Genomic DNA, 16,136 nt, shown 5'->3' with positions numbered 1-16,136 from the left:
TTCCAAGCTGAAGAGCCCTAACCTCTTTAGCCTTTCCTCATATGAGAGGAGTTCCATCCCCTTTATTATTTTGGTGGCTACTACTACTACTATTTAGCATTTTTATAGTGCTACAAAGCTCTTCTCTGAACCTTTTCTAATTCCATTATATCTTTTTTGAGATATGGCAACCAGAACTGAATGCATTACTCAAGATGTGGTTGCACCATGGAGTGATACAAAGGCATTATAGTATTTTCAGTCTTATCCACCATCCCTAATAATTCCTTACATCCTGTTTGCTTTTTTGGCCACTGCCAAACACTGAGCAGATTTCAGCGTATTATCTACAACGACACCCAGATCTTTTTCTTGAGTGCTGACCACCAAGGTGTACCCTTTCCCTCAGGTAACTATGATTTCTATTATTCTTTCCAATGTGCATCACCTTGCATTTGTCCACATTAAACTTCATCTGCTATTTGGATGCCCAGTTTCCCATTTCCTAAGGTCTTCCTGAAATATTTCACAATCTGCTCGTGTTTTATCAGCCTTGAATAGTTTTGTATCATCTGCAAATGTAATCACCTCACTTGTATTTCCTATTTCCATATCATTTATAAATATGTTAAATAGCACCAGTCTCAATACAGATCCAAAGAGTCCCACAAGGATCACCTCTCTCTCCAACTATATTCAACCTAATGATGATCCCTTTAGCCAAACTCCTATCAAACCATAACCTCAACCCGTATATATACGCCGATGATGTGACAATATACATCCCATTCAAACAAGACATCAAAGAAATCTCCAGCGAAATCAATCAAAGTCTACACATCATGAACACATGGGCAGATGCATTCCGCCTGAAACTAAACGCAGAAAAAACCCAATGCCTGATACTCACCTCCCAATACAACACAACTGAATTCAACGTGATAAACACACCAAACCTAAAACTTCCAATCTCAGAAACGCTAAAAATCCTTGGAGTGACTATCGACCGCCACCTAACACTCGAAACTCACGCAAACAACATAACCAAGAAGATGTTCTTCAGCATGTGGAAATTGAAAAGGATTAGACCATTCTTCCCAAGATTCGTCTTCCGCAGCCTAGTGCAATCCCTCGTCCTTAGCCACTTGGATTACTGCAACTCATTATACGCAGGCTGCAAAGAGCAAATACTGAGGAAACTTCAAACAGCCCAGAACACAGCAGCCAGGCTCATCTTCGGAAAACCTAAATATGAAAGGGCAAAACCACTACGAGAGAAACTACTCAAGGACCGCGTTACTTTTAAAACTTGCACACTAGTCCATAAGATCATTTACGGTGAAGCCCCAGCGTACATGTCTGATTTAATAGACCTACCACCTAGAAACGCCAAAAGATCATCCCGAACTCACCTCAAACTTCACTACCCAAACTGCAAGGGCTTGAAGTACAAGACGATACACGCGTCAACCTTTTCCTACAAGAGCACGAAGTCTTGGAATACATTACCGCGCAACCTAAGAATGATTAACGAACAAGCCTCCTTCCGTAAACTACTGAAGACACACCTGTTTGAACAAACTTACGGAAAGAGCCAAAACACATAGAGACCACACTCACTGTTCACAATGCAATACACATCCACATCCACATCTGATCCATCATCCCTTTATCCAGTCAATCACACATTTATCCACGGAACTATGTACACTATATGTCTAGGTGTCTAATAATGCCCTTTTTTCCCATTGTCTCCTTCTAATGTTTCTATGTTGATGTCCCATTGTTATACTCCCAATGATATTCGAATGTCTCGCACAACTCTTTTCAATGTAATCCATAACCTAGTCGTAACAAATGTATTTCTATTATTCAAGTCTTATTGTAAGCCACACTGAGCCCGCAAATAGGTGGGAAAATGTGGGATACAAATGCAATAAATAAATAAATAAATCCCTGTGGCATTCCAACCTCCTCCATTGAGAGAAATGACAATTTAACCCTACCCTCTGTTTCCTGTCCAATAACCAATTCCTAATCCACACCAGAGCCTTACTACTACTACTTATCATTTCTATAGCGCTATCAGACACACACAGTGCTGTGCACTTGAACATGAACAAACAGTCCCTGCTTGACAGAGCTTACAATCTAATTAGGACAGACAAACAGGACAAATAAGAGATAAGGGAATTACTAAGGTGGGAATGATAAATTAAGGGTACTGAACAAGTGAGTAATGGTTAGGAGTTAAAAGCAGCATCAAAAAGGTGGGCTTTTAGCCTACATTTGAAGACGGCCAGAGATGGAGCTTGACGTACCGGCTCAGGAAGTCTATTCCAGGTATATGGTGCAGCAAGATAAAAGGAACGGAGTCTGGAGTTAGCGGTGGAGGAGAAGGGTGCAGATAAGAGAGATTTACCCAGTGAATGGAGTTCCCAGGAAGGAATGTAGGGAGAGATGAGAGTGGAGAGGTACTGAGGAGCTGCAGAGTGAATGCACTTATAGGTCAATAAGAGGAGTTTGAAGTGTATGCGGAAACGGATAGGAAGCCAGTGAAGTGACTTGAGGAGAGGGCTAATATGAGCATAGCGACACTGGCGGAATATTAGTTGTGCAGCAGAATTTTGAACAGATTGAAGAGGAGAGAGATGGCTAAGTGGGAGACCTGTGAGAAGCAAGTTGCCATAGTCTAAGCAAGAGATGAAAAGAGTGTGGATAAGGGTTCTGGTAGTGTGCTCAGAAGGATAGGGCACATTTTGGTGATATTATAGAGAAAGAAATGACAGGATTTAGCAGTCTGCTGAATATGTGCAGAAAAGGAGAGAGAGGAGTCAAAGATGACCCCAAAGTTACGAGCTGATGAGACAGGAAGGATGAGAGTGTTATCCACAGAAATAGAGAATGGGGGAAGAGGAGAGGTTGGTTTAGGGGGAAAGATAAGAAGCTCAGTCTTGGTCATGTTTAGTTTCAGATGACGGTGAGACATCCAGACAGCAATGTCAGACAGGCAGGCGGATATAACATAGTAACATAGTAGATGACGACAGAAAAAGACCTACACGGTCCATCCAGTCTGGATTCCTGCTGAGATTTCTGGTGTGGAGAGGTAGATCTGGGAGTCATCAGCGTAAAGATGACACTGAAAACCCTGGGATGAGATCAGAGTACCAAGGGAAGAAGTATAGATGGAGAAAAGAAGAGGTCCCAGGACAGATCCCTGAGGTACACCAACTGACAGTGGGATAGAAGTGGAGGAGGATCCACCAGAAAGTATACACTAAAAGTACTATGGGAGAGATAAGAAGAAAACCAGGAAAGAACAGAGCCCTGAAATCCAAGTGAGGACAGTGTATCAAGGAGTAGGCTGTGATCAACAGTGTCAAAAGCAGCAGATAGATCAAGAAGGATGAGAATAGAATAGAGACCTTTGGATCTGGCCAGGAACAGATCAGTGGAGACTTTAGCAAGCGCTGTTTCAGTTGAATGAAGACAGCGAAAGCCAGATTGAAGTGGATCAAGAATAGCTTGAGATGAAAGAAAGTCAGGACAGCAGTGAACAGCATGTTCAAGTATCTTGGATAGGAAAGGGAGGAGAGAGATGGGGCGATAGTTGGAAGGACAGGTAGGGTCCAATGAAGGTTTCTTAAGGAGTGGTGTGACTACGGCATGTTTGAAGGCATCAGGAACAGTCGCAGTGGAAAGTGAAAGATTGAGGAGATGACAGATAAAAGGGATGACAGTAAGAGAGATAGTGTTAAGTAGATGTGTGGGAATAGGATCAGAGGAACAGGTAGTTAGTTTCGAGGAGGAAATAAGATGTGTAGTTTCCTCTTCAGTGATTTCAGAAATGGAAGAAAGGAGGCAGGGGTTGGAGGGTTGAGAGAATTGTCTAAGGGAAGGAGAGGTGGAGGTGACTTGGTTGAGAATTCAAGGTTAATCTTCTGAACCTTATCATGAAAGTACTCAGCCAGAGTCTGGGGAGAAAGTGAAGGGGGAGTTGGAGTTGAAGGCACTTTGAGGAGAGAGGTCAGTGCGGCAAAGAGACGTTGAGGGTTTGAGCCAAGAGAATTTGTCAACTGGATGTAATAGTCCTGTTTGGCAAGTAAAAGAGCAAACTCTTTAATTTTCTCAGGAGTCTCTCATGAGGAACTTTTTTTAAAAAGCTTTTGGAAAATCTAGATACACTACTTCAACCAGCTCACCTTTATCCACATGTTTATTCATGCCTTCAAAGAAATGAAGCAGATTGGTGAGGCAAGACTTTCTTTAGCTGAAGCTATGATGACTGTTCCATTAAACCATGTTCGTCTACATGTTCCGTAATTTTATTCGGATCGAGTCTGTTCTGCCAACAAGGCCCTTGTTTCACCAACAAACTTGTGCCACTTTATCAAGGTTTGAATGAGCACCAGCATTTCCCCTCCCCTCCCCTCCCCAAACAGACACCCCCACAGGCTGCCCCTGAACAAACAGATGAGCTGAACTGTGCATCGGAGTGAATTCCTTCAAATAAGTGGTACATAAATCCTAACAAATTAATAGTTAAACTGGATCGTGAAAGTGTATGTGTCAATCCCGAAAGAACCGCTCAGCACCTCTGTTTTAGGAGCCTACAGTTTGGCAAAATTTCAGTTGCAATTGGCTGTCTCAGTTGCATAACCTAGGAATGTAAACCAGAGGCACCTAATTTCAGGCCTGCTTATCATGGGTCTAAATTTAGGAGCTTAATTTAGGAGTGTAAGTGCTGGATGTCAGCAGTGAGCACCTGCTTGTCTTTTTCCCTGCCCAGGCCCTGCCTCATCTCCATTAAGAAGATTATATTTAGAAGCTCAGCCTTGAGTCAGTTTTCAAAGCATATGGGGTTAGAAATGTTCTGGAGTCTTACATCAAAGAAGAAAAGTCACAGTGGGTAGCAATGATGGAAAGGAAGCTGTATCAGCATACAACGTCAAAGCTGGTGGATCGGGAGAGGCAAAAGCTCAGGGCCTGAGCTAAAATGAAGACAACTTTCCCAGGGGTGGAGGAGTGGCCTAGTGGTTAGAGTGGTGGACTTTAGTCCTGGGGAACTGAGGAACTGAGTTTGATTCCCACTTCAGGCACAGGCAGCTCCTTGTGACTCTGGGCAAGTCACTTAACCCTCCATTGCCCCATGTAAGCCACATTGAGCCTGCCATGAGTGGAAAGTGTGGGGTACAAATGTAACAAAAAAAAAAAAAAAAGAGAGAGAGAGACTTCGACAGGGTGGTATCTGCAGAATAGAAAGCATCTTTATTGGTCACCCCCATAAATAAAGCCCCTCAGTTCTTAAGCACCATTTGTGAGCTGTGTGTCTAAGCATTCTTCAGTAATTACATACTAAATTGCAATGGGATGTTCACATGGGAGGAGCATGAGCGTGTCATAAGCTGGCAGCTTACAGATTCATGTAAATGCTACATGTATGTCTGCCATAGACCTGGCATAACAGTGCAGAGCTAGGTTTAGCTTTATAAAGGACTCTTACCCACACAAGAGTCCCCGTAGAAGAGGCTCACAGCCCGTGGAAATTTGGCACCTACATTTTGATGACATCTTATACAATCGTCTCCCTTGTGTGTACCAAAATCAATATAAAAGTAAAAAGAAAGTTCAATGAATGGAAGTACCACTTCGTTCTCAAAAAGCCATTCTCACTAGTTCAGTGTCCTTGACACACAATCCTTCTCCTCCACTTAGTTACTTGTGGGTCCAGGGCTGGACACTTGAATCTCTGTTGTCTCAGCCTCTGCAACAAAATTCCAAACCCACGACTCCAAAAACCTAGTACCTCAAACAGGCGTCAACAGTGTCTACTGTGCTGCACATTAATGCAAAGTCCAAACACCATCAAGTTTCAGAATATATGTCCGAGGTGGAAAAAAGTTTGGGAATATTTCCTCTCATTCCTAAGAGAGCAAATATTAGAACATGTCATGAAAAATATCAATCATAGTAACATAGTGACGGCAGATAAAGACCTGAATGGTTCATCCAGTCTGCCCAACAATTGCACTAAGACATAAGCATCGCCATGCTGGGACAGACCAAGGGTCCATCGAGCCCAGCACCCTGTCACTGACAGTGGCCAAAAGAACAAGCAATTTGTCCCACCCATCCTAGAAATACTGTATTATTCCCTCATCCATTCAATAACATTCTATGGCTTTTTCCTCCAGGAAGCCATCCAACCCTTTTTTGAAGTCCACTAAGTTAACCGCCTTAACCACCTTTTCCGGCAGCGAATTCCAGAGTTTAACTACGCGTTGAGTGAAGAAAAATTTCCTCTGATTCATTTTAAATTTACCACACTGCAGCTTCATCACATGCCCCCTTGTCCTAGTATTTTTGGAAAGCGTAAACAGATGCTCCACATTGACCCGTTCCATTCCACGCATTATCTTATAGACCTCTATCATATCTCCCCTCGGCCGCCTTTTCTCCAAGCTGAGAGCCCCAGCCTCTTCAGCCTATCCTGATAGGGAAGCCATCCCATCCCCTCTATCATCTTTGTCGCCCTTCTCTGCACCTTTTCCAATTCCACTATTTCTTTTTTGAGGTGCGGCGACCAGAATTGAACACAATACTTGAGGTGCGGTCGCACCATGGAGCTATACAACGGCAGAATAATATCCTTATTTTTGTTTTCAATCCCATTCCTACTGATACACAACATTCTATTTGCTTTCCTAGCCGCAGCATCACATTGAGCAGAAGCTTTCAATGTATCATCAATGACGACACCTAGATCCCTTTCTCAATTCTAGATTAAATCAACAATGAACATGATATTATATATCTTAGGTACATAAGTACATAAGTACATAAGTAGTGCCATACTGGGAAAGACCAAAGGTCCATCTAGCCCAGCATCCTGTCACCGACAGTGGCCAATCCAGGTCAAGGGCACCTGGCACGCTCCCCAAACGTAAAAACATTCCAGACAAGTTATACCTAAAAATGCGGAATTTTTCCAAGTCCATTTAATAGCGGTCTATGGACTTGTCCTTTAGGATTCTATCTAACCCCTTTTTAAACTCCGTCAAGCTAACCGCCCGTACCACGTTCTCCGGCAACGAATTCCAGAGTCTAATTACACGTTGGGTGAAGAAAAATTTTCTCCGATTCGTTTTAAATTTACCACACTGTAGCTTCAACTCATGCCCTCTAGTCCTAGTATTTTGGATAGCGTGAACAGTCGCTTCACATCCACCCGATCCATTCCACTCATTATTTTATACACTTCTATCATATCTCCCCTCAGCCGTCTCTTCTCCAAGCTGAAAAGCCCTAGCCTTCTCAGCCTCTCTTCATAGGAAAGTCGTCCCATCCCCACTATCATTTTCGTCGCCCTTCGCTGTACCTTTTCCAATTCTACTATATCTTTTTTGAGATACGGAGACCAGTACTGAACACAATACTCCAGGTGCGGTCGCACCATGGAGCGATACAACGGCATTATAACATCCGCACACCTGGACTCCATACCCTTCCTAATAACACCCAACATTCTATTCGCTTTCCTAGCCGCAGCAGCACACTGAGCAGAAGGTTTCAGCGTATCATCGACGACGACACCCAGATCCCTTTCTTGATCCGTAACTCCTAACGTGGAACCTTGCAAGACGTAGCTATAATTCGGGTTCCTCTTACCCACATGCATCACTTTGCACTTGTCAACATTGAACTTCATCTGCCACTTGCACGCCCATTCTCCCAGTCTCGCAAGGTCCTCCTGTAATCGTTCACATTCCTCCTGCGACTTGACGACCCTGAATAATTTTGTGTCATCGGCGAATTTAATTACCTCACTAGTTATTCCCATCTCTAGGTCATTTATAAATACATTAAAAAGCAACGGACCCAGCACAGACCCCTGCGGGACCCCACTAACTACCTTCCTCCACTGAGAATACTGGCCACGCAATCCTACTCTCTGCTTCCTATCTTTCAACCAGTTCTTAATCCATAATAATACCCTACCTCCGATTCCATGACTCTGCAATTTCTTCAGGAGTCTTTCGTGCGGCACTTTGTCAAACGCCTTCTGAAAATCCAGATATACAATATCAACCGGCTCCCCATTGTCCACATGTTTGCTTACCCCCTCAAAAAAATGCATTAGATTGGTGAGGCAAGACTTCCCTTCACTAAATCCGTGCTGACTTTGTCTCATCAGTCCATGTTTTTGTATATGCTCTGCAATTTTATTCTTAATAATAGCCTCCACCATCTTGCCCGGCACCGACGTCAGACTCACCGGTCTATAATTTCCCGGATCTCCTCTGGAACCCTTCTTAAAAATCGGAGTAACATTGGCTACCCTCCAGTCTTCCGGTACTACACTCGATTTTAGGGACAGATTGCATATTTCTAACAGTAGCTCCGCAAGTTCATTTTTTAGTTCTATTAATACTCTGGGATGAATACCATCAGGTCCCGGTGATTTACAACTCTTCAGCTTGCTGAACTGACCCATTACATCCTCCAAGGTTACAGAGAATTTGTTTAGTTTCTCCGACTCCCCCGCTTCAAATATTCTTTCCAGCACCGGTGTCCCCCCCAAATCCTCCTCGGTGAAGACCGAAGCAAAGAATTCATTTAATTTCTCCACTACGGCTTTGTCCTCCTTGATCGCCCCTTTAACACCATTTTCGTCCAGCGGCCCAACCGACTCTTTGGCCGGTTTCCTGCTTTTAATGTATCTAAAAAAATTTTTACTATGTATTTTTGCTTCCAACGCTAATTTCTTCTCAAAGTCCTTTTTTGCCCTCCTTATCTCCGCTTTGCATTTGGCTTGGCATTCCTTATGATCTATCCTGTTACTTTCAGTTGGTTCTCTTCTCCACTTTCTGAAGGTAGATAGCTGAAGTCCAGATTCTCCAGGATAGCATTTTCAGAGATGCTCCCCGTTCCACGCGCAGGACCCAAAAGGAAGGCAGAGCTCTGGAGTCTCAATGTGTGGTTGAGACAATGGTGCTGTGCTGAAGGATTTAGATTTGTTAGGAACTGGACAACATTGTGGGAAATGGGGAGACTGTTCCGACAGGATGGGCTCCACCTTAACCAGGATAGAACCAGGCTCCTGGTGCTAACTTTTAAAAAGGAGATAGAGCAGCTTTTAAACTAGAATGGGGGGGGGGGGGGAGTCAACAGTTGCCCAGGAGTGCATGGTTTGGTGTGCAGTATCCTTGAAAGATACTATTGAAACAGGACATTTAGGGAATCGCAGTAGAGCAGTTTCAACAATGCGGAAAGTAAGCCAGGTGTGCTTAATGAGAGAGCAGGATAAAGGATGCACATTATCCCCATCAACTTCTAAGCAGCTTGTAGATCAAAGGAAAAATCCCAATTTGAAGTGCCTGTATACAAATGTTGGAAGCCCAAAAAATAAGATGAGAGAGTGTATAGCACTAAATGATGAGGTAGATACAGTAGGTATCTCAGAGACGTGGTGGAAAGAGGACAATCAATGGGGACACTGTGTTAGCAGGGTACAAATTGTATCGCAATGATAGAGATGATCAAATTGGAGGGGGGGGGGGTTGCGCTATATGTTAAAGAGGGAATTGAATCAAATAAAATAAACATTCCATATGAAACAGATAGCAGCGTGAAATGATTATAGATAGAAATTGCATGTGTGAAGGGAAGGAGTATTCTAGTAGGGCTGTACTACTGTTTGCCAGGACAGAATGAACACATAGATGAAGAAATGTTTACAAAGATTAGGAAAGCTGGCAAAGTGGAGGAGTGGCCTAGTGGTTAGGGTGGTGGACTTTGGTCCTGGGGAACTGAGGAACTGAGTTCAATTCCCACTTCAGGCACAGCCAGCTCCTTGTGACTCTGGGCAAGTCACTTAACCATCCATTGCCCCATGTAAGCCGCATTGAGCCTGCCATGAGTGGGAAAGCGCAGGGTACAAATGTAACAAAAATAAAATAGATACTATTGGAGATTATACATGGAAAGTTGCTATTCCACTAGCAACATTCCATGTAGAAGGCTGTGCAGGCTTCTGTTTCTGTGAGTCTGACGTCCTACATGACTCACAGAAGCAGAAGCCTGCACGGCCACATTGGTGATCTGCAAGGGCCGACTTCTACATGGAATCATGGACTGGTGGAATAGCAACATTCCATGTAGAATCTCAAATAGTAGCAACAGTGGAGGAGTGGCCTAGTGATTAGGGAGGTGGACTTTGGTCCTGAGTTCGATTCCCACTGACACTTCTCTTGGAATTGGAGGTAAAGTTCTCTTCAGCTCCAGAGTCTAGCTTACAGGCTTTAGATTGGCAAGGAAGATAATATAGAAAGTGACACGAGCAGAGCCATTGAACTTGGAAGCATCAAGCAAGCCTGAGAGGGAACCCTTTGAGTGGCTGGCTGGATCTGTGCCTGAGGGGGGATTGGAGTGGAGGAGTGGCCTAGTGGTTAGGATGGTGGACTTTGGTCCTGAGGAACTGAGTTTGATTCCCACTTCAGGCAGCTCCTTGTGACTCTGGGCAAGTCACTTAACCCTCCATTGCCCCATGTAAGCTGCATTGAGCCTGCCATGAGTGGGAAAGCGTGGGGTACAAATGTAACAAAAATAAAAAATTGGGCAATAATAATAAGTGATTTCAATTACCCTGATATTGACTGGATAAATGTTACATCAGGGAGTGCCAAGGAGGTAAAATTTCTAGATGTAATAAACTGACGAGAGGGGGAGCCATTTTGGATCTGGTCCTTGGTGGTGTGGAAGGCATAGTGCAAGAGGTGGTGGTGCTGTGTCCCTTGGGAAACAGTGATCATAATATCATCAAGTTTCAGCTACTATCTGGGATGAACCTGCAAAGGAAATGTACTATAGTGACTATAATAAAATGAGGAAAATGGTTAAAAAGAAACTAAATGGATCAGCTTCTAAGGTTAGGACACTAAAGGTATGGACGTTATTAAAAAATACCACCTTGGAAGACCAGTCCAGATGCATCCCACATATTTGCAAATGAAAGAAGAGTTACCAAAATGATAAAGAGGATGGAACTCCTCTCATATGAGAAAAGGCTAGAGAGGTTAGGGCTCTTCAGCTTGGAAAAGAGACTGATGAGGGGGGATATGGTTGAGGTCTACTAAATCCTGAGTGGTGTAGAAGTGAATCAATTTTTTACTCTTTCAAAAAGTACAAAAACCAGGGGACACTGAATGAAATTACATGAAAATACTTTAAAAACAAATAGGAGGAAATATTTTTTCTCTCAAAGAATAGTTAAAGCTCTGGAACGTTGCCAAAGGATGTGGTAACAGCAGTTAGCATATCTGGGTTTACAAAAGGTTTGGACAAGTTCCTGGAGGATAAAGCCCTTGATAAAGCTGCTCGGTGAAACGGGACCCCATTGGGACCTTTAAGACAAGTGCCACATTGTTTATGAAAATATTTCGATACACAAGTTGATATTAAGTTTTTTATTGAACACTGATTCAAAAGGATAAAGACAAAAAGATTTGAAAGAGATAAAAAAATACCTTTTGGAGGTTTTTCTGGCCACTGATGTTGATGTCTGTTGAGTACTCAATGGAAGGAAACTGATGGTTGCAAGTTGTGTGGGGTAAGGAAAGGAAAACAGACACAGATGGGATATGAGTGGGTGTGGACAGATAGTGAAGGGATCAGAAAGAGTGTGGGAGAGAGTGAGGGGATCAGAGAGGGGGGTAGGATAGTGGGGAAGATGATCTAATGGGATCAGAGGTGTGAGAGTGTGTAAGAGGGTAGGGGAGAATGAGAAAATGTGAGAGGGTAGAGATAAGGGAATGGCAGGGAATGTGGGAACTTGGTGGGACAAAATGAAGAGATCTTTATGGTGGGAATAGAACAAGAGTTTTAGCTATGCATCCCACTCTTCTCGGTGTTCCCTATGAGTAGATGTCATGGTCGCTATTTCTAAAATGAAGCTGTTACAGGCAGGAGTGAGGGGGGTTTGATCTTGCCCCACTGGACCACCAGGGAGTAAGGTAGGCCCAGGAGGGCCTCCTCTAACTTGGCAGGGAAGGCAGCAGGTCCTTGTGGGGGAGGGGGTTGAGAAGGGAGCTGGTGACGGGTGGGAGGGAGGGGTGCTGATTCTTGTATGTGTGGGGAGGGGAATTGAAGCTGGTGCCAAGTGGGAGGGAGGGATGGTGGCTGGTCTTTGTACCAGAAGTGTTGAGATGGGATCGATGCTCTCCAGGGTGGGAGAGCAGGACAGTGTATCTTGCAGGCCAGTACCTGGAAGTTAAGTGGGTTCCAGCCGATACTGAGTGCTGATACCTGCATAGGTAATGGAGGAAAGTTAGGACTGCTTTTCATCATTTATTCATTTTCAGGGACTTTTTATCGGTCTTACATGCTCAGTTGGATATGCGGGTGCTGTCATACAACTCCCAGCTTCTCCCTAGCTCCTCCCCCTGTAAAACCCCTGAACTGCCCACTTGTGACATGGCTGGAATTAGCGATAATCAGCACTGTCCAGGTCAGGGGCTAGACAGGCACAAGTGATTTAAACAGGTAGGAGGCTGTCCTGCCCATTTAAATCACTTTGGATATCGGGATATGGCTTTTGTAATGTCACAGTGCAGCAGATTCCTAAGATCCAACCCCCCCCCCCTCCGAAAAAAACCCGAATAAATTAAGTAGGCACAAAAATGTCAGAAAAATAGGTTTATTCTTTTACAAGTAATAATAGAAATAAAACAAAACATAGAAAAGAAAATAAAATGATATATTTTTCACTGGACTAACTTAATACATTTTTGATCAGCTTTCGAAGGTGACCCTTTTTCTTCAGATCAGAAAACAAGAATAACAAACATGCAGATACCCACACCCAGTCAGTCCACTTGAGAAAAGGTCTTTTTAAAAAGGCGACCCTGCATCCGAAAATTGACTTGTCTGTAGTAGATCTCTTTGCAGACAGGGGAAGAAGCGTTAGTACTGGGAGGGAAAACTGGGATTCAAGTTTTTTCTTCTGCATTTATGGTGCACAGGACGCTAGAGGATTACAGGCCACTAAACAGAGCCAGACAGCTCAGGAGCTGAGCAGAAACTGGAAGAAGTGGTCCATGAAAAATGAATTCAGACTGTACTGGAAATGGTGGACGTGTCTGCGGGGCCATAATGTGAAATATTTCAGGAAGCAGCTGAGGGAGATAAATATTCACGGTGAACTGCTGTGAGAGGGGTGGATTAGAGTATGGATAGGATAAACTTACAACAATGCTGAATTACTCTTTTGCTAAACAATTTAGAAGTAATGTAGCACAATAATCAATATACGATTATGATAGACACCTTTTGCCCAGCTACCATTTTATATATATTTTGCTAGACATATGTTTTCTCTTCTTATGGTTCTGTAATATAGTCAATGCCTGAATTAAAACTATTGTTTTCAACATCCTGTTCTTGTTACCGATGTTGGCTTTGTAAACATTCTAAATACCAATCAAAATAATTGACCTATAAAAACTTAACAATGTGTTTTGCTTTAGGAATAAGTTCCCGAATATTACAGAAGATGGAATTGACTCTGATAGACTGGAAGTTATGTATAGACTGGCTCTGGAAAATTACAAAGAACATGCTATGTGCAGCTTTGGATCGCGGAGGATACGATACTTGCCAGGTGATCCATTTTTCACACTGATACGACATGTATATGATATCATGATACTTAACTATTGGCAACATAGAAATTACGGTGGTTGGGCAGGTTTTTGACTAGCCAAGAGATTCCGGTTGTCCAGTGAATCTGCAAGCTGGGAATTAGGTTAAATTCGATTCTGGATTCGTGGTGTGGTGAAGATGTTATTGTTTAAAATTGCGGTTGGTGGGTAGGTTAAAAATATTCATCTTTCTGATGATTGTAGATCAATTGTGCAACGTATGATTATCAACGGTTTCGATTATTGCAATTCTTTATACTTAGACTGAAGTCATTGCAAATGCTACACGCTACTGCCTGTTCTCGTTTCCAGCATGTGACTCCATTTCTTGAGCAGCTACGGTGAATTCCAATTACTGAAATAATTCATTTTAAAATGCTTCTTTTAACACACAAAGAGTTACTTCTGCTCTGTCCTTAAGAGTTACACTCAGAAGGTGCTGCTTAACAATTTCTGCCTTAAGAAAGATTCGTTTAAAAAAAAAAAAACTAGAAAGACCAGTTTTTCCATTTCATATCCAGGAATGTGCAACCAACATTTTGTACAAGTTAGACTGACCATGTTTCAAAATGACTGAAGGATACCTAATTGCCCAAGCACTTGATATATCTATGCGATGTTTGTATATGGTGAGATAGAAAGATGCTGAAGCATTTATTACTTTTCAGGTATCGTTATCTTATTTTAGTCTGTTTTAAATTATGCATGTTTTTATGTAATCCATTTTGGTCCAAGAAGAATATAAGCCAATAAAACCACAAACCATAAAAGTGTGTGTGGTCTAACTATGTAACAGCCACCAAAGGAGGGGAGAAGCTGACACCAAAGAAAATCCATCCACCCTCTGACAGGTGAGAGTCCGAGGCAGTTTGGGGTTAATGGATATTTTGCCCAAGAGACAATGAGCGTCAATCTAGCCAGGACCCCAGTTCCAACTCCTGTGAGCCCTTTCTAGCTGTTCCTCACCTGTGGGGGACATTTCCTTTAGCTTCTCCTTTCTCTCTAGGAAACAGTTTTCTCAGGCTTCTACTCCAAACTGAAATCTGGTCCAGGTCACTGTACTTCAGTGGTTCCATTCCTTTCTGTCTCAACGTTCTTTATACACTTCCTTTAATGGCTTATCACCATAGAGGTACTGTATCTACTATGTCTCAGTCCTTTCACCTCTATTGTTCAACATGTTCCTGAGCCCTTTAGTGTTCCTGATCCAATCCTAGGAATCTGCATCCACACGTTTGCCGATGACATTCAGTTGGTTGCCTTATCTTGAACCTTCCAAACCTGATCTTGCCTCTCTAAATTCCTGCCTTTCAGCAGTCTCCTTGCGGTCTGAATCACACTACCTGAAACTTACTCTTTCAAAATCAAGAAGATCAGAAGGACGGTAACCCCATCCACAGCTCCTCTTCTTGCAGGACATAACACAGAAATGGCTCCTGGCTGGTTCAATCGCTTGCTCAGATATCATCACAGACTGCTAAACTCAAAGCCGGCCATTTTGTGGGCGGTCCAGGGGTGGAGGGAGCACTTATATGGTTAAGCGTCGATATTCAGAACTTAAGCGCCTAAGTTTAGTGGTTAAATCAGATCGCATAAAATTCAGTCCTATCTTTATGTGGTATTGTTATGATTCTGCCGGCTTGGCAGGGAGAGAGGGGAGACGTCTCTTCTGATTGGCTGCCAGGGTTTGTGCTGACATTTGTGAGTCTACTTAAGCCTGCGTGTTACTCCCTGCCTTGCTTTGGCATTACTCACACTCTTGTGGTGACTTGAAAGCCGCAGTTCTTGGTCAGAACGTGCTCTGACTTTGATCTGAGTTCCCTGTTCAGGGATTTCTTTCCTTTCCCTTTGTGTGTGTTAGCTGGGGGCAGCGTGTGTGTGTGTTTAATTAGTTCTCTTGCCTCCAGTTGGGCTTCCCTTCGCTGGCTGCTGCTCTCTGTGGGAAGCCAGCTGCTTGTTCCTCAGTGGGGGCTGGGCTTTTTTCAGCTTTCGTCTCAGCTAGGCTGCTTGTCTGAGAGCGTCCTCTCTGGTTGTTTGTTTACTCTAAGGATTTCTCTTCCCAGTGTCCTGGCCTGCTGGCTCAGTGAGTTTAACCCTTTGTGTACTGTGTGTTCTGTGTCCCTGCCTCTGACAGTGTGTTTGTTCTATCGGCCCTGCTTCCCCTCGGGGAAGTGTTCTGTTTGTTTGTTGATTTAGGGAGCTCTCTCTCTCTCTCTCTGGTGTGCCTTCTGGCTCTACAAGCTTAACCCTTTGTGTTCTGGTTGCCTCTGTCTGCTGTGGGTTTGAGGCAAAGGCTTTCTGCCTTCCTTTTGTGTCTGGTTCCTCTGGCTTCTGTCTGGGGCTTCCTAACCCTTTTGGGGGTTGCTGTGTTAGTTCCCCTGCCCTGCGCTAGTCCCCTGGGTGGATGTGGCCCGCTCTGGTTCTTTTGTTTCTCCCTCTGCCCTATGGCTGGTGTTC

General features: G+C 43.5%; 1 protein-coding gene across 1 annotated transcript in view; it reads left to right on the top strand.

Annotated features, from left to right (window-relative positions):
* The window catches only part of LOC115464838 (mucin-2-like), a 75,334-nt gene that overhangs the window by 33,673 nt on the left and 25,525 nt on the right, over nucleotides 1–16,136 (top strand). Inside the window, exon 4 of the mRNA XM_030195197.1 lies at nucleotides 13,506–13,639. Within this exon, the coding sequence (XP_030051057.1) occupies nucleotides 13,506–13,639 (134 nt within the window). The remainder of the gene's footprint in view (nucleotides 1–13,505; nucleotides 13,640–16,136) is intronic.

Source organism: Microcaecilia unicolor, chromosome 3, assembly GCF_901765095.1.
Source record: "Microcaecilia unicolor chromosome 3, aMicUni1.1, whole genome shotgun sequence".
Taxonomy (NCBI): domain Eukaryota; kingdom Metazoa; phylum Chordata; class Amphibia; order Gymnophiona; family Siphonopidae; genus Microcaecilia; species Microcaecilia unicolor.
This window is presented reverse-complemented; position numbering and strand designations above follow the sequence as displayed.